The sequence below is a fragment of the Canis lupus genome, chromosome 21 (assembly GCF_011100685.1).
Source record: "Canis lupus familiaris isolate Mischka breed German Shepherd chromosome 21, alternate assembly UU_Cfam_GSD_1.0, whole genome shotgun sequence".
Taxonomy (NCBI): domain Eukaryota; kingdom Metazoa; phylum Chordata; class Mammalia; order Carnivora; family Canidae; genus Canis; species Canis lupus.
Window position 1 is genome coordinate 13,130,930 of NC_049242.1, and position 23,907 is coordinate 13,154,836.

General features: G+C 45.7%; 1 protein-coding gene across 5 annotated transcripts in view; it reads left to right on the forward strand.

The window, feature by feature from the left end:
- ME3 (malic enzyme 3) overlaps nucleotides 1-23,907 on the forward strand; it is a 293,266-nt gene that overhangs the window by 221,033 nt on the left and 48,326 nt on the right. For all 5 annotated transcript variants that reach the window (XM_038568363.1, XM_038568360.1, XM_038568364.1 and 2 more), the window contains exons 4-5: nucleotides 9,979-10,054; nucleotides 16,538-16,699. In XM_038568363.1, the coding sequence (XP_038424291.1) occupies nucleotides 9,979-10,054; nucleotides 16,538-16,699 (238 nt within the window). The remainder of the gene's footprint in view (nucleotides 1-9,978; nucleotides 10,055-16,537; nucleotides 16,700-23,907) is intronic.

Here is a 23,907-nt window from a genome sequence, read left to right on the forward strand (position 1 = left end):
CCGAATGTCAGCACCAAAGGTAAGAAACTCTGGTCTGCTGATATTTGAGAGTTACTGACCCTGATGAGATAACAGAGGGAAAGGAAAGTGGAATGGTACAAGTTTTTGAGGAACTGTAACACCTAACAGCAGGATGACCCTGCATAAAAGACAAAGAACTTCAAGCAGCCAGAAGTAAGAGGAAAACTCAGGAGCAGAGTCACAGAGGCCGAAGGTTGGGGCGGAAGTATGTAGAAGTGGCACAGGCTACTGACAAGCCAAAGGCAGTGAAGACTAAAAATCCCTATTGTATTTGGGACGTGGAAGTCATTGTTAGCCTTCGCAAGTGCAGCTTCGGCAGCCTGACCCTGAGAGAAGGCGTCCTGCAGGGGGAGTCAAAAACTGGAGGTATCTAGTGTAGACACCATATCTAAGAAGTTTGGCTATGGAAGGGAGGAGAGAGAAGGAACAGTATTGGCAAGGAATGTGGAAGCCAAGAATAGTTGGGCGTTCTGTGGTGGGTTTTGTTGGTTTATTTTGTTTAATTTTTTTTTTTTATTATGGAACATGTCTAGCATGCATGGAGTAAGTAGAATGTTATAAAGGACCTCTGTGTACAACCCTCTCTCCCGATGGGCAGCAACTGAAATCTCTGTTCAGTGTTTGCAGCTGCCAGCCGCCGCTTCTTTATCAGGCCCTCATCTGTGCACAGGTGATGGTCAGCAGGTCAGTAAGGTGGGCTTTTATACACAGACCTGAGAGTTCACTCTTTCTGCAGCTTCTTCCCTTCCAGAATGCCCCCTTTCACTTCCTGGCTGTTCTTTCAGCCCCAGCTCCCTTCTCTGGCACCTCAAGCTAGTAAGGCTTTGGCTCCCTGCTGCTCTAAGTTACCTGCAGGTTAGACTCCCCTCAGACAAAGAGCTGCAAATCCATAAATCCCCAGAGGTAGAATTCCTGCTTTCAAAGGTAAATTCCCCTTCAGTTTCTGCCTGCTTTTGGCCAACCTCCATTAAAACATATGTGTGTTTTATATACTCTAAATGTTGTAACAGTAATATAATTGTTTTTTAAAAAATAACAGTTCAGAGTTGAGGTAAGATGGCAGAGGAATAGGGGCTCCTGGTTTCATCTGGTCCCTGGAAATCAGCTAGATAGTTATCAAATCATTCTGAGCACCTGCAAAATCAGCCTGGTGATAGGTGAAAAGAATTGCTAAAAGCAACCACGTTCTGCAAGACAGGAGGAGCGGAGCCCTGAATCTGAGGGGATGCATGGGGGAAACCGCCCGCTGGGGAGGGAGCCCCCTAAGCCTGGTGCGGGGGAAAGTGCTAGAGCAGCGGAGCGCAAAATAGGAACACTGAGAGGTCTGCGCTGGGAGGGACGTCCTTGCCTGAAAAGCACTCAGGAGGCAAAGCAGGGCGTGGTCTCGGGTGGTCTGGGCCCCCCCCCCCCCCCCCCCCGGGGTCACAGCAGGCACAGCGGTGCTGCCCTAAACCGTGAACCAGGCCCGGTGTGGCCAGGGCTCCCGAGCGGGCCCAGCGGGAGGCAGAACCAGGAACCAGGGCAAGACCCGCCCGGCCGGGAGGAGTGGCACAGACCCCGCCACCGCCCCCCGGGCCTGTGCAGTCTGGAGAGTGGGAAACGGGCCGCGTGTCCAGGATAAAATGCTCAGCCGCGGGCTGGGTGCGCACAGCGCCCACGGCAAGCCGGAGCCCCGCGGGACTGACTGTTTTCCGTGAGCGCTCAGGAGACAGCTCCGGGCTGGAGAGCTGGGCACAGCCATCTTCATCCCCCACCCGCCGGGGTACCACCTGCACCCGAGGCCCCCCCCCCCACCCCCGCAAGGCCGGTGCACGCTCCCCGAACCGCACCCGGAACCAGCACGCAGGTTACACATCACTCAGAACTGTAAAACTCCAGCTCTTGGAGGAAGAAGCACATAGCATTCGTAGTTTTTCTTATTCTTCAGTCCTTCAGTTTCCTATTTTATTATCCTTTTCGGGTATTTTCTTGTTATATCAATTCTTAAGTCTTTTTTCATTTTCATTTTTTCACTTATGGTTTACATATATATATATTTAATTTTTGGCTCCCTTTCATTCTGCTCAGCTTCACTTTTGTATATATGTTTTTCTTTCTTACCTATTTTGGGATATAGTGTCCTCTGACAACCCAAAATATACCTAGAATCTAATTTATTGTCTGTTCAACTTCTTGTCTGATATTATTCTCATTTTTCCCTTTTTCTGTTTGGTTTCTGTTCTCTTCTGATTAGAGTAGTATATATTTTTCTGATATAGTTATTATTCTTTAGTCCTTCGGTTTTCTATTTTATTATCCTTTTCAACTGTTATCAATATTTTTTTGTCTTTTTAAATTTTCATTTTTTCACTTACAGTTTGTAGTTTTCAGTTTTGGTTTCCTTTCATTGTATTCAACTGCGTTTTTGTACGTATATAAGGTTCTGTTTCTTGTCTATTCTGAGGTCTGGTTTCTTCTAACAGACCAAAATACACTCAGACTCCAGTTTATTGTTCTGTTCTACTTCTTATTTGATTTTGTTTTCATTTTTTTTCTTTTCTTTTTGGTTTCTGTTCTCTTCTGATCTCGTGCTCGCTTCGGCAACACATATACTGTTCTCTTCTGATCTGTGTAGTGTATATTTTTCTGGTGTTGTTATATTTGTATTTTCCTTCTTTTTCATCTATTCTTTTCTGGACATAATGAGAAGACAGAAGAACTCACCCCAAAAAAGAGAACAAGAGGCAGTACTCACAGCCAGGGATCTAATAAATATGGATGTAAGTAAGATTAAGAACAAGAATTCAAAACATTGATTGTAAAGATACTAGGTGGCCTTGAAAAAAGCATAAAAGACACTAGCAAATCTCTTACTGGAGAAATAAAAGAACTATAATCAGGTCAAAATTAAAAAGTCTATTTCTGAGATACAATAAAAAATGGAGCCTCTAAGTGCTGAGATAAATAAGGCAAAAGAGAGTGATATAGAAGATAAAATGATGGAAAATAAGTTAAGAAAAAGATAACTTACTGGATCATGAGGGGAGGAATCAAGAGATCAGCAATACCATAAAGTGAAACAATATGAGAATAATTGGGGTCCCAGAGGAAGAGGAAAAAGAAAGAGAGAGTGGCAGAAGGATTATTTGAACAAATTATAGCTGAGAACTTCCCTGGTCTCGGAAAGGAAACAGGCATTCAAGTTCAGGAGGCAGAGAAGCCCCCTCAAAATCCATAAAAATAGGTCAGCACCTTGACATATAATAGTGAAGCTTGCAAGTTTCAGAGATAAAGAGAAAATCCTGAAAGCAGTTTGGGACAAGAGGTCCTTAACCTTAAAGTGTAGAAACATAAGGCTGGAAGCAGACCTGTCCACAGAGACTTGGCAGGCCAGAAAGGACAGGCATGATATATTCAAGGTACTAAATGGGAAATATATGCATCCAAGAATACTATCTCCAGCAAGGATATAATTCAAAATAGAAGGAGAGATAGCTTCCAGGACAAACAGAAACTAAGAGAATTTGTGATCACTAAACCAGCCCTGCTGCTTTATAAGAAATATTATATAATAATACTTAAGGAATACAATCTTTAATAATAAGAAGAAATATTAAATATTAAAGGGGATCTGCTAAGTGAAAAGAGAGCCCAAAAGTAACAAAGACCAGTTAGAAACAGAAACAATCTACAGAAACAGTGAATTTACAGGTAATACAATGGCACTAACTCTTATCTTTCAATAATTACTCTAAATATAAATGGGCTACATGCTCCAATCAAAAGACACAGAGTATCAGATTGGATAAAAAAAACAAGATCCATTGATAATGCTGTCTACAAGAGACTCATTTTAGACCCAAAGACATCTCCAGATTTATAGTGAGGGCTTGGAGAACCATTTTATTGCTAATTTACATCAAAAGAAAGCTGAGGTAGCAATCCTTATATCAGACAAACTAAATTTTAAACCAAAGACTATAAGAAGAGATGAAGAGGAACACTATATCAGGGTCTACCCAACAAGATCTAACAATTGTAGATATTTCTGCCCCTAACTTGGGAGCACGCAAATATATAAACCAATTAATAACAAAATTAAGGAAACATATCGATAATAATACAATAATAGTAGAGTACTTTAACACCCTACCCACAGCAATAGAGAAATAATCTAAGCAGAAGATCAACAAGAAAACAAGGGCTTTGGGGCAGCCCCGGTAGCGCAGCAGTTTGGCGCCGCCTGCAGACTGGGGTGTGATCCTGGAGACTCAGGATCGAGTCCCACATCGGGCTCCCTGCAGGGAGCCTGCTTCTCCCTCTGCCTGTGTCTCTGCCTCTCTCATTCTGTGTCTATGAATAAATAAATAAAATCTTTAAAAAAAAAAGAAAAGAAAAGAAAACAAGGACTTTGAATGACACACTGGACCAGATGGACTTCACAGATATATTCAGAACATTTCATCGTAAAGCAACAGAATATACATTCTTCTTGAGTGCACAGGAACATTCTCCAGAATAGATGACATACTGGGTCATAAATCAGGTCTTAACTGGTACCAAAAGATTAGGATTATTCCCTGCATATTCACAGACCACAATGCTTTAAAACTTGAATTCAATCACAAAAGAAAATTTGGAAGGAGTACATGGAGGTTAGAGAGCATCCTACTAATGAATGAGTCAACCAGGCAATTAAAGGAGAATTTTAAAAATTCATGGGAGCAAATGAAAATGAAAATACAACAGTTCAGAACCTTTGGGATGGAACAAACGCAGTCCTAAGAAGGAAATGTATAGCAATACAAGCCTTCCTCAAAAACCAAGAAAAGTCTCAAATACATACCTAAAGGAGCTAGAGAAAGAAGAGCAAATGGAGCCTAAATCCATCAGGAGAAAAAGAATAATAAATATTAGAGCAGAAATCAATGAAATAGAAACCAGAAGAACAGAACAGATCAATGAAACCAGGAACTGGTTCTTTCAAAGAATTAATAAGATCAGTAAACCCCTAACCAGACTTAAAGAAAAGAGAAAGGACCCAAATAAATAAAATCATAAATGAAAGAAGAGAGATCACAACCAACACTGAAGAAATACAGACAATTACAAGAACATATTGTGAGCAAAACTCTTTGACCTCAGCTATAGCAACCCCTTGCTAGATACATCTCCAAAGGCAAGGAAAACAAAAGCCAAAATGAAGTATTGGGACTTCATCAATATAAAAAAGCTTTTGCCCAGCAAAAACAGTCAACAAAACCAAAAGACAACTGACAGAATGGGAAAAGATATTTGCAAATGTTTTATCAGAAAAAGAGCTAGTATCCAAGAGCTATAAAGAACTTATCAGGATCCCTGGGTGGCGCAGCAGTTTAGCGCCTGTCTTTGGCCTGGGGCACGATCCTGGAGACCCGGGATCGAATCCCACGTCGGGCTCCCGGTGCATGGAGCCTGCTTCTCCCTCTGCCTATGTCTCTGCCTCTCTCTCTCTCTCTCTGTATGACTATCATAAAAAAAAAAAAAAAAAAAAAGAACTTATCAAACTCAACACCCAAAAAACAAGAAAGTCCAGTCAAAAAATGGGCAGAAGGGCAGCCCCGGTGGCTCAGCGGTTTAGTGCCACCTTCAGTCCAGGCCGTGATCCTGGAGACCCAGGATCAAGTCCCACGTCAAGTTCCCTGCATGGAGCCTGTTTCTGTCTCTGCCTCTCTCAATCTCTCTCTCTCTCTCTCTCTCTCTATCTGTGTCTCTCTGTCTCTCATGAATAAATGAATAAAATCTTAAAAAAAAAAAGAAATGGGCAGAAGACATGAACAAACATTTCTCTGAAGAAGCCATGCAAATGACTAATAGACACGTGAAAAAATGTTCCACATCACTTGTCAACAGGGAAATATAAATCAAAACCACAGTGAGATGCCACCTCACACAGGTCAGAATAGCTAAAATTAACAACTCAGGACACAGGACAAATAGAAAGGGGAACCCTCTTACACTGTTGGGAATGCAAACTGGTGCAGCCACTCTGAAAAACGGTATGGAGGTTCCTCAAGAAGTTAAATAAAGCTACCCTACAACCCAGCCATTGTACTACTAGGTATTTACCCAGAAGATACAAACATAGTGACACAAAGGGGCACCTGCACCCAAATGCTTATAGCAGCAATGTCTACAATAGCCAAATTATGGAAAGAGCCCAGATGTCCATGGACAGATGAATGGATAAAGAAGATGTGGGAAAACCATAGCTGGAGGCATCACAATGCCAGATTTCAGGTTGTACTACAAAGCTGTGGTCATCAAGACAGTGTGGTACTGGCACAAAAACAGACACATAGATCAATGGAACAGAATAGAGAATCCAGAAGTGGACCCTCAACCTTATGGTCAACTAATATTTGACAAAGCAGGAAAGACTATCCACTGGAAAAAAGACAGTCTCTTCAATAAATGGTGCTGGGAAAATTGGACATCCACATGCAGAAGAATGAAACTAGACCACTCCCTTTCACCATACACAAAGATAAACTCAAAATGGATGAAAGATCTAAATGTGAGACAAGATTCCATCAAAATCCTAGAGGAGAACACAGGCAACACCCTTTTTGAACGTGGCCACAGTAACTTCTTGCAAGATACATCCAAGGCAAGAGAAACAGAAGCAAAAATGAATTATTGGGACTTCATCAATATAAGAAGCTTTTGCACAGCAAAAGAAACAGTTAACAAAACTAAAAGACAACCTACAGAATGGGAGAAGATATTTGCAAATGACCTATCAGATAAAGGGCTAGTATCCAAGATCTATAAAGAACTTCTTAAACTCAACACCAAAGAAACAAACAATCTAATCATGAAATGGGCGAAAGACATGAACAGAAATTTCACAGAGGAAGACATAGACATGGCCAACAAGCACATGAGAAAATGCTCCGCATCACTGGCCATCAGGGAAATACAAATCAAAACCATAATGAGATACCACCTCACACCAGTGAGAATGGGGAAAATTAACAAGGCAGGAAACCGCAAATGTTGGAGAGGATGCGGAGAAAGGGGAACTCTCTTGCACTATTGGTGGGAATGTGACCTGGTGCAGCCACTCTGGAAAACTGTGTGGAGGTTCCTCAAAGAGTTAAAAATAGATCTGCCCTATGACCCAGCAATTGCACTGCTGGGGATTTACCCCAAAGATACAGATGCAATGAAACGCCGGAACACCTGCACCCCGATGTTTATAGCAGCAATGTCCACAATAGCCAAACTGGAAGGAGCCTCGGTGTCCATCGAAAGATGAATGGATAAAGAAGATGTGGTTTATGTATACATGGAATATTACTCAGCCATTAGAAATGACAAATACCCACCATTTGCTTTGACATGGATGGAACTAGAGGGTATTATGCTGAGTGAAATAAGTCAATTGGAGAAGGACAAACATTATTATGGTCTCGTTCATTTGGGGAATATAAAACTTAGTGAAAGGGAATAAAGGGGAAAGGAGAGAAAATGAGCGGGAAATATCAGAGAGGGAGACAGAACATGAGGGACTCCTAACTCTGGGAAATGAACAAGGGGTGGTGGAAGGGAGGTGGGTGGGGGGTAGGGGTGACTGGGTGATGGGCACTGAGGGGGGCACTTGATGAGATGAGCACTGGGTGTTATGCTATATGTTGGCAAATTGAACTCCAATAAAAAAAAAAAGATGTGATATATCTATACAATGGAATATTGCTCAGCCATCAAAAAAGAATGAAATCTTACCATTTGCAATAACATGGATGGAACTAGAGGGTATTCTGCTAAGCAAAATAAACCAATCAGAGAAAGACAATTATCATATGATTTCACTCATGTGTGGAATTTAAGAAACAAAACAGAGAGGTGCCTGTTTGAATTCTAGGAAAGAAACTGAGGGTTGCCGGAGGGGAAGTGGGTGGAAGGATGGGGTAACTGGGTGGTGAGCATTAAGGAGGGCACTTGATGTAATGAGCATGGGGTGTTAAATGCATCTGAACTCTACCTTTGAAACTATTAATATGTTGTATGTTAATAATATATTTTAAATTTAAAAAATTTTTAAATAACAATTTTGGGTGCCTGTGTGATCAGTGAGTTAAGCATCTCACTTTGGCTCATGTCGTGTTCTCAGAGAGCCTCACATCCAGCTGCCTTCAGCAGGGAGTCTGCTTGTTCCTCTTCCTCTGCCCCTCCCTTGGCTTGTGCACTCTCTCTCTCAAATAAATAATTTTTTAAAAAATTTTAATTAACAGTTTTACTATCATTATCAGCAGAACATTTACTCTGTCCAAGAGACTGTCACTAACAAAAGCCAGAAGTCTTTTTTTTTTTTTTTTATGAGAGACAGAGACATAGGCAGAGGGAGAAGCAAGCTCCATGCAGGGAGTCTAACATGGGACTTGATCCAGGGACTCCAGGATCACACTCTGAGCCTAAGGCAGACGCTCAACTGCTGAGCCACCCAGGTGTTCTGCAAAAGCCAGAAGTCTTTAAGATGATAGAGACTTGGAGATATTTTGTGGCTGATGGGAAGCTAATGGAAAATCTAGAGGAGAGCAAGAAGAGTAAAATTAAGACTTTATAATATTCATTGGAACAGAAGAAATGAAGGAATTGTCTGCAGACGCAGAGGTTTGCAGGTTTGGTGGTGGGAAGCTGACAGAGATACCATTCCATGGCTTCATGTGACGTCAGAGGCAAGGGGAGTTGGGGGAAGGTGAGGCAGATGGAGGTTTGAGAACAGAGCAGTTGAAAATATCTTTGCAAAGAGTGGAAAGAGTGAATTTTGACCAGAGAAACACTGAAAGAACAAAGACTGTTGGTTGTTTAGAGTCCATGTGGGTTGACAGTGGAGAATTTATAGTAGAGCCAGTCTGTCTGCCCTGTGGTAAGGCTCTCTCCACCTGCCCTTAGCTTCCTGGGTGAAGCAGACCGGGAAGAGAGAGTAGGAGTATACAGGGTTGGGAGTTTTAAATGACTTGCTGAGACCAAATTGCAGGGCCAAGGGTTTTGACCGTGTTGGCTAGGGCATGATTTAAATAGCGGATCCAAAATCTGAGCATCTTACGAAGCCATGAAAAGTACTGTTTGGAAGTCTGAGTAAGCCAGGGCATTTGGGGGCGGGGGGGCTGTTCTCCCACACCTCCCCAGCCTACTCACATTGGCAAAGCAGAGTGAGTGCTTCTTCAGCAAAAGGAGCTTCTCTGTGCTCATTGGAGAAAAAAAGGGAAAGAAGGAAGTGGCACAAACTACCCCAGGTATACATATTCTCACAACCCTGGTCCCAGGGCAGAAGACTCAGGTCCACATACAAAGGCCCAAACATAAATAAAAGTTCTAAATCAAGCTAATAAACTGTTAAGTAAAATATGTTCCACCTTCCTGCTTTTACAGATACATCTTCATGCTGGTCTGGAAGGCCAAGTTTGAACTTAGAAGTCATGTACTCCAATGCTGCAGAGAAAAGTGGTTCATGGCTGTCAGCCCTCCCCTCTTCCTATCCCCAACTCCATCCCCCCATTGCCCTGAGGCCTCACGTACCTGTGTCTGGACACCACAACCCACATGTCCAAGCTCCAGTTAGCCCCAGGCCTAGGGGTCTGCCCACCATAGTGTGGTCTGTGACCTGGAGAAGAGGCCAAAATGGTTTCCTCAGTCACTCAGAGAATTCTGGGGTACTGGGTGCCTGGTCTAGAAGGAAGAAGGGAGAGTGGAGGCACTGGTGAGCACAGGTTCCAGGTGGGCACATCCCTCGGCCCCATGAATCCCTTGCCTTATGGTGAGGATAAATTGGAAGAAAGAAATGGTCCTCTAAACTGTTAAGGGCAGGGCCCTGCCTTGCCCAGGTCTGTGGGAAAAATGAAATGGTGCAGTGATACACAGTATTGTGGTCTTTGCTCTGTTCCTAGTCTGACTGCCTGGTTTCCCTGTGTGTCCGTGTTTTGTTTCTCCTAGTGGGCTGTTCATCACCATTCATGACAAAGGCCATCTTGCAACAATGCTGAACTCTTGGCCAGAAGACGATATTAAGGTATGATCATGTTTTCTTTGTTACTGCTCAGGTGAAGCCTTTCAGCCTGGACCAGAGTCCTCCCCAATTAGAAAATGAGCCATTGCACCACTGAAGGCAAGACACTGCACAGCTTTCCCGGGCCCAGAGCATGGACTGGTTAGAGCCAAGCATGAATGCACCACAGAGTGGAGGTTGACACTGCCCCACACCCATGTGAAATTGCCCTTATCATTATCATTATTAATAGTAGTAGTAGTCTGGAGACACGTTCAGCATGTACTGAGTACCTACTAAGTATACACTGCCAGTTTCCATGGGGGAGACGGGGAAATCAGACAGTTTCTTCTCAAGTAGCTGACTTTTATGTGGAAAATAAGAGAGACACAAAAGACTAAGAGGGAACTTGGTCAGGGGTAATGAAGCACACATTGCTGAAGGTATTCAAAACGGCAGAGATTATTTTCAACCTGAGGGGAAATCTAGGAAGACTTCATGGGAGAGGTGACATTGGCGCAGGGCCTTGAATTAAGGAGTAGCGTTTGGCCAGATAGGCTTTGGAAAGAGTAGGACATATAGTGGGGACAGTCTGCAGTAAGAGGAAAAGCTTAGAATGAACAGTACTTTCCCCCCAGCGTGTACATAGTCAGAGGTTGGGGGTGGGTGATAGTTGTATGCAGAGTGACGAAATAAACCTGCCATTTCTTCCGGGAGTATCAGTTTTACTCAAATAATCTATGAAGAAAACATTTTTATATAATAAACAGGATATAATATGCAATGTAAAGTTTGTATTAGTTTTGAAATATTAAACATGCAGCTTTGTAGAAACTTGTTAGCCTCTGGCTACATGCCCAGGTCTCCTCCTGCCACAGGGACTTCTGTGGATGAGTATGAGGGGCTTTCATGACTAAGATCCTTGTCGCTTCTGCAAATGAGTGAAGCGAAAATGCAAAACATCTGCTGGGGAAGGCTTGGAGCTCACTGGGCCCAAGATAAATACTGGGATACCATCCTGCCTGACCAGAAGACTAAGGCGCTCCACTACTGCTTCCTCCCCTGGCCTTCCCTCCCTGCTCCTGCCAGTTCTGCATTTCCCTGCAGCAGAGCCACCTCCTCCCCAGCTGCTGAGTTAAGGTGGCAGTTTTCCAAGGCATGGGTATCTTTAGACCCTGATGTTGATGGGGAGACGTGGTTCAGAGGAGCTTCTGAATCAAGTCACAGGATAAAGGATGACTTTCCGTGGTTTCCCAGCCAGAAAGCTGAATGTTGAACTGCGGTGTCGGAGAGGCAGGCAGGGAGAGAAGTGAGGCCAGAGCCCAGGGCTAGGGGGACCATGAAGTTTCATGGGCCCCTCTTGTGCGAGGAGGAAGGGGCGGGCCAGGCTGCCCAGAGCTGTCCAGCATAAATCACAAAGAGGAGTGAGAACTGCTTTTCTGACTCTTTCCCACAGTGGCCACTGCCTTGAGCCTGAGGAAGACTCAGCTGAGAACAGCCCTCTTCCTCACAGCTTTCCCAAGCCCCTAAATCTCTGCCTCATCCCAGGCCCTACGGCTTCGGGGGGAGGTGCTGAGAGGCAGCTAGGCAGTGAGGCCTGGGGAGTAGCCTCTGCTGCTGAGCACCAGCCATGTGGGCATCCCTGCCAAGACCAGGTGCTAGTGCCAGGTGCCTGCCCATAATGCACAGGCCCAACACATGGTAAACACACTCCGTCCTCGGTATCAGAAGGTGGGTGTCCTAGGGAACACTCTCTGAGGTGAACATTAGCTTGTTAGGGAGTGCTCTTGGGATCAACACCTCTAGGAGGGAAGGAAGCAGGAGAAAGCCAAGAGAGAGGTTGGGCTGAGTGAAGTCTCAAGGAAGACTCACCTGAGCCCATGAGGTGCCTCTGGAGCTGGGGTGGTCCTGCACAGTCAACCCGAGTTGGGCTGGGGAGCCCGGCCTTTATCCCCCTGCACTCATCAATCATCGCTTGTGGGCTGCTGCCTTTGGAACAGGGTGTGACTTTGGGCAAGGTAGCTCTCCTCAGTCAAGAAAGTTCTCAAAATTGGCCGACACCAGAGGGCCCAGCTGAAGGAATCACTCCTTGGGTCCCAAAAAGGAAATGTGGGCAGCGCGTCCCCATATCCACCTCACACGGCATCTGCCAAGTGCTTTACATAGATAGCCGCAGCAACTTCTAATGACCTGTAAGTGGTAGGGATTATTATTGCCCCCATTTTATAGACAAGGAAGCTGGGTGTCTGCTTGTGAAGGGTGGAAGGAACCAAGCTTTGAAACTGCAGACTGTGTGTTATGTATGTTGTGGAGAGAGAGAAGAGGAGGAAAAAAGGAAGAATGAGGGCTGTGGGAAGCCCATGACATAGCTACAAGTCCAAGGAAACTGGGGCTAGAGCAAGCAAGGAGTCATGACCTTCGGGGCAGTCTGCAATCAGCCCCACTGGGTCCACCTAGGCTAAGGGACATCAGAAAAGGCTGTAGGTTCAAGCTTGGTAAACAGAGAAAGAATGTGGCCCACCCTCACTCTTAGTCATCTGAAATACAGAAGAGGTATGAGTTGCAGATTCCATTCAAACAAGGAAACTGTGATCCTGTAATTCAGTGATAGTTATTGCTGGACTCTAAAACCCCCCAGTGCTTCTCAAGTTTGTCTTCAGATTTTGACCCCTACTGACTAGTGGCCCTTGGCATCCAGCTCCATTGATGTCATGAAAAATAGGATCCCCAGCATCTTCTGCCTGAACTTGTTCATTCACACCAGGTTTGAATCAGTCCTGTGGAGATCCTTTGCTGTCTGTGTTGGATCTATTTTGTTGCCCACCACTTATCCAGTTTATATCATATTTTGCAATAACCAAGCTAAGTAACTAAAGAATCAAAGATGACAAGACTCATTACTTGCCCTAAAAAGCTTAAGGCAAGTAAGAACTCCCATGAAAGATGGAGTTCTCATCTAACTATAATACGGGGGAGAATGGGATAGGTGTTTGGAAGAGAAAAATGCCATGGGAACTCAGAGGAGAGAGAGTGACAGCTTCCGGAAGGGGAGTGTCATGGAGGAAGGTGGCTTTGTACTGTTCCTGCTTAGAGATGACAGTAGAAGCCACAGTTTTTGTATGGCTGACCTTCTCAGCCATTGGCCACCATGGTCTCCGCTTGGTTCCATTTCATTCACTCATTTAACAGATGCTTACTGCATGGCCTTTCTGTGTAATGCTGAACTAGAGAGAATATGAAACAATTAAAAATCCAATATGACATCTTGTGCCAAATAATAACCATCATAATAATCATAAGAGCAGCAACCATTTATTGATCACTCCCTAAGGCACCTGGTTAAAATGAGACTGATATTATTTCATTTCATCTTTACAACAATCTCCTGAGTTAGATATGATTATCCCCCATTTTATGGAAAACTAAAACTCAGAAAAATTATCTGTTTACCTAAGATTACATATGGTGCATTATCAAGGAACCTGGTTATCAGACTCCAGAACCCATGCCATTAACCTTCAGGTTGTTTGGTGAGATAAAACGAGCATTTTTTAAAATGTTAAATAAGAACCCAAATGTTTAAGTAGCACTTTATGCAGGGCTTGGCAAGCAGTAGGTACTTACTTAGCCTATGTTTGTGGAAGGCAGGCAAGCAGACAGGAAGGGTGAGCAGGCTGGCTGTGTGGTCGCCACAAGTGCTAGGAGAAATCGCATCAGATTGTAATGGGCAGAGTTTGCCTGCTGGAGACAGAGAAGGACCTTCTAGGAAACAGGAATATAGGGGCTGAGAGAGAGATTATAGGTGAGTCCAGAGTGTGTCTGGGAGGAGTGAGGAGGTTAGTTTGGCTGGAGTAGGCACTTGTGTGCAGACAAGCAGCAGGAGATAAGTCAGAACGTATATTGGGTTCAGACCATTAAAGAGTTAAATATTTTGGACTCTATTCTATGGATGGTTTGAGGTCACTCAAGCAAGGTCTTTGAGCCTGGGAATGGCATAATGAAAATAGGCTTCCTACACAGTGACTGTGACACTGGTTGGCAGGAGAGACTGGAAGGAAGAAAGATGAGTCTGGTTGTGAAGCGGCTGTAATAACTGGACCACTACCACCGTGCGATGGAGAGTAGAGGGCAGACAGAAGAGAGACATTCCCTCAAAGGAGACATTCACTCTACTCCATGCAGTAGAGTGCCCGGGCATGGTTCAGGCCGGAGGGGCAGGACTGCAGAGCCCCATCACCATCTGGAAAGGCCCCACAATTGTAGGGATAACAACCTGGAGTAGTAACTGACTTCCTCTGGTTAACTCACTGCCCCTTGAAGGAGAGAAATTCTGAGAGAATGGGAATCAGAATAAGGAAGCTTTGATCAGGAGAGATGGTAGAGAAATGCCCTGAGTCTAGGCACCCAGAGCAGTATGAAGCCACAGGCTCCTGCAGGGAGAGCTGGCAGGGGGAAGTCAGAGGTGGGCTGTGGGGAGGGCCCCACAGAGGCAGGGAAGAACTTGACCGAGAGCATAGGTGCTTTAACCCAGCTGAAATGGTGGTAGAAGGAGCCCAGAGCCAGGAACCACAAGCCTGATTAGAATCCTGACCTGCCACGTGCACAAGCAAGGTGACTTTGGTAAGTCATCTAATCTTTCTAAGATACCTGATGTGGAAACATCCAGTCCAGTGCATGGCATCTGGCTGATACTTAACAAATGTATATAAAACCGTGAAGGTCTTAGAGCTTCTGTTTGCTCACCTGTGAGATGGGAATAACAATCTCAGACTCCCCTACCTGCCAAGGCCGCGGGAAGAATCAGGTGGCATGCGGGTTAAGAACACTCTCCATAGAGGCAGCAGATCAATCTGAGGGGAATATCATGATCCTCATGGGTCTCTTGCACCTCCCCCATCCCCCAAGTCACCTTTCCAGAAGCAGAGGAGTGTTTTTAAGAATCTCTATACCTATTTCTACCAAAGGGCGGCAGCGGCCTTTGTGTGCTCTTGCCCTTAGAGAGCTAGAGAATACAAATGATAAGATGTCATGGACCTTTGGGTATTGAATCCTAAACTTTTCCTTCCAGGGCAAGAATGGGTCTTCATCCTTTATCCCCAGAGCTTACTATTGCACCTGCATGGGCTGAACTGAGCCCTGTGATGCCCAGGAGCACCAGGATGTCCATAGCTCAGAGCTGGTCCTAAGCCCTGGTCAAAAGCAGGCTTCAGTGGAGGGATGGAGGGCCCTACTAACTTAACTCACTCGAGATGGAGGGAGGCAGTGATGGTGAGCAGGTTGGGGTGACCTATAAAACTTCACTGTCACTGGAGGGGATCTCTGTCCCCTGACTTTCAAGACCCTTCACTGACTCCTGCTGCACTTTCTGTTCCCTCCTTTCATGTGACCTGCACCTCCTTGTTCACCACACAGAATCCACAGCCTCCTCACCTCTATCCTACATCCAAATGTCCTGCATCAAGCGCCTTCTCCCCAGCTCTACCCCCTATGGACAGTTTTCTCCTGCCTGAAGTGTGGACACCCTTACAAAGGGTGACCCTACAGGAAGTAAACTCTCCCTTCTCTCCATCTTTGCTGCCCTCAGGCTGTTCTGTGGCACTCACTTTCCTCCCAGAGTTGTTAATTATAAATATACATGTTTCATCTCTTTCTCTCTCTTTTTTCTTTTTCTTTTTCTTTTTTTTTTTTTTTTTTTTTTTGCCCCTTAGTTTTATGGCCTGAATTCATACATACTTGTTACTACAAATGAGCAAACTGATGCTCCTCCTCCCAGGATCTGGCAGGGTGTCAGCAAAGTAGGTGCTTCATAAATATGTAGTAAGGAAATGAATAAATGAACATCTATCAGAATCATAGTAATTTCTATCACCATCAACTTCATCAGCATCTGTTAATTAACAGTGAGTAAGCCTCGAACTAGCACACAGTATATGACTACCGTGATTATTTTCCAAAGCACAAAGGTAACCCCAGTACAGCTGAGAGCCCTCCTAGGTTCATGTGAAGTAGCAACACCAGCAGTCACAGAAGCCCTGCCCTTTGCAGTTCGGACTCATTATACCCCAAGAGCAGTCCTGAGAGCATTTCCATCGGCCTCTAAACCCGGGGCTTGTGGCAGCAGCATGAACACTTGTTCCTCATTGTCCCCTTTCATTACATCCTTCCATCCCCAAGCCCAGATCTTGAGCTGAGAATATCTGCTTAGTTTCTTCTAGGGAGAGTGACCAGTTGTGGTTTTCCTCCAGCTGTTTCTGCTGCCCCTCCTCCCAAACCTCAGAACACAGGGCAAGATGTCAGCTCAGCTCAGTGGGGCTTCTCACCAGCCTGCCAGGATGGGGACAGAGAGAAGGACTGTCACCTGTAATTGAATAAATCCCTTGGCCTTTCCCCAAACTAGCAGTTTCGTCCCCCAGCAGAGAAGGTGGGCATCCAGTTGTCAATGCTGATGTGGGATGGTGGCTAACATGAGCACTTTGTCACAAGAAGCGCTTCCCTGATTGTTTCCAGGCCGTGGTGGTAACCGATGGGGAGCGCATCCTGGGCCTGGGAGACCTGGGCTGCTATGGCATGGGCATCCCCGTGGGCAAGCTGGCCCTGTACACGGCATGTGGAGGGGTCAGCCCGCAGCAATGCCTCCCCGTCCTGCTGGATGTCGGCACCAACAACGAGGTAATGCACTGCCTGGGCCCTGGGGCCCTGGGGCCAGAAGGTGGCTGCTGGAGTGGGGTGGGGGGCACCTTCAAGGGGCAGTTATAGCTACACAGCATTGAGCCATTGCTTTCCTGGGTCTCCTTCTCCAGGGCGCTTCCCCTGCATGGCTATGACAGGGAGATCTTTCTCCTCCTTGCCTGCCCAACCCGGTCCCTTCCCCCAGCCACTGGGTCTCTGTGCTCCCCTTTCTCCTCAATGCTCTCTGCACCCTCCATGACCCCAGCTTGGGCCTTGTTTGCTTCCCCATGCCATGACTGCCCTCTGAAACTTCTCTCCAATTCATCAGTGAAGAAGGTCCCTTGATGCCAGCAGGAGTGGCTGCCGGGCAGTATTTTTTCAGCATTGTAGAGGCAGGCTGCCGCAATGAAAGAATTAAAACCCAAAGCACCAAGGGCCAGAGGCTGAAATATCTGAATCAGGCAGATGCGTGTCCTGTAAACCCAGGGACAGAACGAGCCCCAAACTGTTGGTGAGATCCACCAGCAGATTCCAGATGGCTTGGGATTTAAGGAGCTCAAACCACAGGCAAGAGTGTGACTGCTCTGGGTACCACCTGGGGACACCAGGGTTTCTGTCTATAGGTTCTGCTCTGGGTCCCTGTGAGAGGGAAGACAAAAAACTACCCAAGGATTCTTTCTTCATGACATGCATCTCTGAGTTTATTTTTTTAAATTTTTTTTAAAAGATTTTATTTATTTATTCATGATAGTCACAGAGAGAGAGAGAGAGAGAGAGAGAGGGAGAGAGAGAGGCAGAGACACAGGCAGAGGGAGAAGCAGGCTCCATGTGGGGAGCCCAACGTGGGATTCGATACCGGGTCTCCAGGATCGCGCCCTGGGCCAAAGGCAGGTGCCAAACCGCTGTGCCACCCAGGGATCCCCCATTTCTGAGTTTAAAGTTGATGCAAATTCATCTTTTAAAAGTTGGGGAAAAAATTGAGAATCAGAGAAGTGTTAAAAAATAAAATATCGTCACACAACCAGTACTAATTAGGCTTTACATTTTGATATATTTCCTTCCAGCCCTTTTCCCCTAAATCATTTATAAAAGCAAAATTGGGTTTATGATGAATATATAGTTTTATATCCTGCTTTTTAAAACTTAACTATATATGGTGAGTTTTCTCTCAGGTCATTAGCCATTATTGCACAAATGTCACTTTACTAGCTGCCTAGTGTGTCACAGTTTACAGAGGAAACCTCCCACAGCTGGACACTCATGTTGTTTCTAGTATTTTTGCAAATATAAGTTTTACCCTGAGCCCATTTTTGCAGATCAGTCTTTGTGTCCATGTGTGATTATCTACTTAAGGTGATTTCCTACAAACAGAAATGTTGAGGCAAAGGGAATGGTCATTTTTTAGATTCTTGATTCATATTGCCAAAAAAGTTATCTTATTTGCATTCTGCAGTGATTTTTAAAATACTTGCCATGAGTCTTTGCCTGGCCTTCCTCTTCCCTGGACACCATACATTCCCATTTCTAAACGAGAAAACGGAGCTCCTAGCGAGGAATGGTGCTTATTCAGGCTTCAGTCACAGATGCAATCGAATGAGAAGACAGCCAGGCAGACCTGGCTTAAGAGCAGGGAAATCATGGGTGTGGGATAAGGCAAGACCAGGGATGTGGAAGAAGTACTGGCCTGGGAAGCGGGGACCCTGGTCCCAGCACTGCGGGCAGCCAGCTGAGTCCCTGTGCCTATTCAGACTAGATCCCCCTCTAGTTCAACGAGGAACTGGAACAGAAGGTTTTTGAGTGTTGTGCCTCTGAAGCTCTTCTGCATATGCCTCCCATCCAGCCTAGGAGACAGGAGGCAGGATGGTAGCACAAGCCCTATAGTTGCTCAACAAGACCAGTCTTCAAGGTCTGCTCCACGCTGTGGTTCTCTTCCCTAGCCCAGATGCCTAGCTTTTGCAGAAATTGTCCTTTGGTCTCAACATGCGTGGAATCATGCAGCCATGGATGAGTGTAGAGTGTAGTGAACTTTGTTTGGTTGTCCTTTCCACCCAATTCCTCCTGCTATGTTCCAACTGGATTTAATTGAGACTTTTAACTCACTGTCTCCTAAAAGCTGGCTCTGACCAAGACTGAGTCTGATCATAAGGGCACTATATCCCCTGAAAGGGTGCTGGTTGCCTCTAGGAGATGTGTAAGATCCTGTGTCATTGAAGGTCCGACGCCCTGCAATGATATGCTGAAATTTAGAGTTGTCCCCAACTTGTAATAATCCCCCCAGAAGAGATAGTGAGAAACCCTGAGTAAACCATGGTCAAGCACTTTTCACAGACCACCGTGCTGAAGCTTGACAGCACAGAGAAATTAATTTGCCCCAAATGATCTGCTAGGAGTGGCGGGGAGGGATCCTAACCTGTGTCTTCCCTCCTCTGCCCACACCACATCTGCCTGCCTGGGTTGCCCACTGCTTTAGAAGCCAAGGTCATTGCTTGATTTTTAGAATGTTTCTTACTAAAGTAACCTTAACACATTATTCAAAATCTTAAAAGGAAAGAGAAATGGCATGTATCCCACAGTGCTACATCCATGTTCCTTTCCAATATTCATCTATGCAAAAACATAGACGGAGTAATAATGTGCCTGTAATTTTGTTCTCATTTTTTCAATGAATGTTATTTTATGAACATTTTCTCCCTACTTACTTAGCAAAAGTTTATTGAATGTTTAGTATGTGTCAGGCTCTCTGCTAGGCATGAGGGAGATAAATGAGAGCCAGGGCATGGGTGGAATATTCTAGTTGTCAGTGCTTCAACCCTGTCACCTAATTGATCATTTTAATGGCTAATGTGTTCCTTCTCCTCCGAGTGTCTGCTTCTCCGCTTAGAGCTTTAGGCCTCTGCATCACTTCTCCCTGCTGGGCGTGGGAGGGAGAGAGCTTCCGTTGGATCTGCCCTCTCTTGGCAGGAGGGACCAGAGTATTCCCCAACTGAGAGGAGGATACACCTGGTGAGAGCAGGTGCACACCATGGGGAGAGAGAGAGCGGTTCCCACCCAGGGCGGTAAGACCAGTGCCAGCACTGCCGTGTGCCAGGCACAGCTCGAGGATTTCACTCTCATGTCATTCTCACCCCAGCTGTGTAGCTGTTGCTGTCCCCTGGATTGTAGATGAACCTAAGACCGACACGTGTGAACTGCTCACCTCAGGTCCCATAGGCTAAGGGTCAGAGTCAGGGTTTGAACCTGGTTTCTCTGGCTTCAGAGCTTCCTTGTCCACCATGGCGCACTGCTTCAAGAGGTGCAGATTTGCGGTGTAGACTGGGTAATGCAGAATGGGAAAGGAGCTTTTTCATGCAGTCAGGGTCCCACGGATACTCAGGCCCAGGCCCAGGGATTATCAATGCTATATGCATGGTCCTCTCGCCCCAGAGGAAGGCAAACTCCCACCAGACCCTCTTCACAAAATTCAAGACACAAAAATCCAAAGTTACAAAGTGGCCAGCATTGGGAAGACGGTGGTTTTACCCTTTCCAAATGCATTTACTATGTGATCTTCCACACTACAGTTCTTTAAAAAATAATAATAATAATAAGTCAATTCATAAGATTCCCTCCTCCCCAGAAGTCTTGAGGGCACATCTCTCCCCTAGAGCAAGTCAGAGCAATAGGAGAGAGAGGCTTAACCTTGCAACTTCCATCTACATGTCAGTGCAGGGAGGATACTGTTTGAGGAGCTGTAGTATCAGGATAACCAGACCGTCTGCATGTGTGTCTCTGTGAAAACTCCTGAGGCAACAGGAGCTTTAATCAGTCAAGGAAAACACCCTTCAACATTTCCTGTTGAAGGAAAACATCTGCTGTTGACAGCCCTCAAACTCTGAGTCACTTTTACCTGCCGACCCCAAGGAGGTTTGGAAGAATGAATATGTCGGGCAGCAATCCCATGAAGAGGGACATCCCATGATTAAGTTCCAAAGGGACAAAGCCAGGGGACCCCTCCACCCCCTGCAGAGAGGACCACCTGCTGGGGGCCTCGTCATGGTGTGTGGGGATTGGTTTGTTTCTCTTCGTTTCATCCACATGCAGCCAGAGACAGCATCACTGACTATCCCTGTTAGAAGGGACCTGAACTATAGTTGACCCTTGAACAACCTGGGAGTGAGCGGTGCTGACCCCCACACAGTTGAAAATCCATGCACAACTTTTCAGTCTCCAAACACTTAACTACTAACAGCCTACAATTGACTGGAAGCCTTGCCAATTACATACAGTTGGTTAACACATATTGTGTATGTGTATCGTACACTGTATCCTTCCAATAAAATAAGCTAGAAGAAAGAAAGTGCTATTAAGGAAATCACAAGAGAAGATACATGTACAACACTCTACTGTATTTATCGAAAAAAATCCACATGTAAGTGGACCACTACGTTCAAACCTGTTATTCAAGGGTCAAATGTACAGCTCAGATCTCTCGTTTCACCCAGGAAAGGGGGTGCAGGGCAGAAATAGCTTCTTCCCCAGGTTTCATTCCAAGCCCACTGCGCATGCCGCTCCACACTACAGGTCCTGTAGGGCAACCCCAGGGCTTAGCTTACAAATGGCCTCTGAGCCTTAGAAATCTTCACCTGGCAGAAGTCTTGAGTCTCAGTGGATTTTAATGAGGAGGATAGCTTCTTGGGGAGACACGGGAACAGACTATCCACAGGCCTGCAGACAGCACCTTGGGGGTGCTCCTGGACTCCTAGGGAAATGTGAGGTCACCAGCAGATCTGAGTGCTGAAGGGCTGCTCCCACCTGGCAAGAGCATCATGACTGCAGCTGCTGAACAACCAGCAGTCACCGTGCGGTGCTGTCAGACACACTCGTTCTCCATGTGCACCTGACCTGCAAGGATGCCCTTCCTAGGATCTTTGTAGCTCACCCCTGGGCTTAACTGAGCACCCAGGGATATGTGTGGTAGGCATGCCTACCACCCTGGGAGGGGAAAGTGTGCTGTGTCCACAGCAGGAACCCCCATGACCCAGACCCCCAGCTGCTCCCTGAAGAACCTTTTAGTGTGTCCGTTGCTACACAAGATAAATATTTTTCTGAGGCAGGAGGTTCGTCTCTTCCAGCTTAAATCTGGGACTCAGTGAAGAGGAGGAAACCATGTTGTTTTCCCTGACATTGTGTATCCAAAAAAAAAAAAAACAAAAAAAAACCCACCAAAGTCACAGACCTAAGTGACAGAGCCTAAATTCAAACCCAGGCCTGCCCATTTGCAAAGCCCCGACCCCCTTCTGGTTCTAAAGCCAGTCCCAGACTGAGGCCCACCCAGCCGGAGCCGGGCAGTGCTCTCGCCTGTGCAGGACGCTGCCTGCCAGCCTGCAGGGCTCCTCCCACCTCTCCTGACACGGTGACCAGATTTAGCAAAGCAAAATACAGGATGCCAGTTCAATTTAAATTTCAGATAAATAACTAATTGATTTTTGCATATGTTCCATGCAAAACTTGGGACATATTTAGGTTTAAAAAAATGTATTGCCTATCTGAAATTCAAATTTAACCAGGCGTTCTATATTTTATCTGGCAATACTACCTACTAAAAACTAGACGTTTATGTAAGGGAGTCAAGAATAGAGGAGGGCTGCAAGGAGAGTCCAGGCCAGGTAGCCGTCCCACAACTTGCTGGCAGCTATTCTTACAGGCCCGTCCCTCAGCAGGACAGAGGGCAGAACGTGGACTTCTAGCTACGTGTTGTGCCAAGACAGCCATGAGTGCTCTACCCTGTGCTGTTTAGGAGAAGCCATTTACCCTCCTGCCGGAGGAGGTCCAATCGGCCGGGGATGGGGACTCCAGCTGCCATTCTGTCTGTCACTGCCCCCCACCCAGCCTCATCGGAGGATCACAGATACCCCCCACCTTCCCGGCCACTACCCAATTCCTCCAGAGGACCAAGCAGAGCATGAGGGGCCACTCCAGGTCACCTGGCCCTCACAATATGGAATACTGGGGGGAAAGGGGCAGTGTCATGAGATCCAGTCAAAGCCAGGCTCAGTTTGAGCTTAGCCTCTTCCTGGCTGCGTAAGCTTGGGCAACATCCATAAACCTTTGAACTCCACCTTCCCCATCTATAAAATGGGGATGAGAATATGTAAGATAGAGGGATCAAATTACTTTTGATTCAGGAGTGAATTATTTGAAAGGTGTTTTTTTTTAAGATTTTATTTATTTATTCATGAGAGACACAGAGAGAGAGGCAGAGACACAGGCAGAGGGAGAAGCAGGCTCCTTGTGGGGAGCCTGATGTGGGACTCGATCCCAGGACTCCGGGATCACGACCCGAGCTCAACCGCTGAGCCACCCAGGTGCCCCTATTTGAAAGTTCTATACAAATAGAAGAAGCTCTTTTTTAGTGCCAACTCTGTAGAGAAACTTTCTTTCCAATTTCTGGGTGTGTACTTAGTTATGAAATAATTCGGGCATAAAATGTTTTAATATAATAGCAAAATATAAGAATGTTTTAAAGCTTTCATAGCCACCCTTATATCTCAGTTGTACCTCTTTATGGTTGACCCAGGTATACTGAGAAATTTTTGGAAAACCCTAAAATTCTACAGTATTACTGGAGAATTGGATTTGCCCCAGAGACCGCAGATGCAGCACTGAGAAATTCACTTTTTGCTGCCTGGGGTACCAGTGATTCAAATCTGTCACTTGGCAGCATTACAAGTGACAACTCACTGTGAACCTTGTAAGTCCCTATACAAACTAAAAACATGAATGTTTTCTGCAGGTGCCAGGAGTTCCACTGTTTCTATCATTTCTGTGTGTGCCCTTCTGGGCTGTATGTGTGTGTTTCTGAGAGTTGAAATCACATCTGTGCAATTCGGAATCTGCCCTTTTTTCACTTTAAATAATCTCATGCACATTGGTCCAGGTGGCTGCATAGTCTTAAAAACCACCTATATTAATAACCGCCTAGCTTTCCATCAAGTCATCACATTTATTTTATGCTTTGCCCTTGGCTGGATGTCTGCTGCCTCTAAGTGGCTTTCAGAGGGTCACTTTGGAGGTGGCACGAGAAGAGTGGGCACTGATGTGCCCACCGCCATCCTTCAGTCTCGCAAACACACACACCTGCCAGGGCAGCATCCTAACCTATCTCAGGGAGGTATGATCCAGGGGTGAAGGGAGTGAGAAACTAAGGGCAGGGCCCCCCTTTTTGCTGC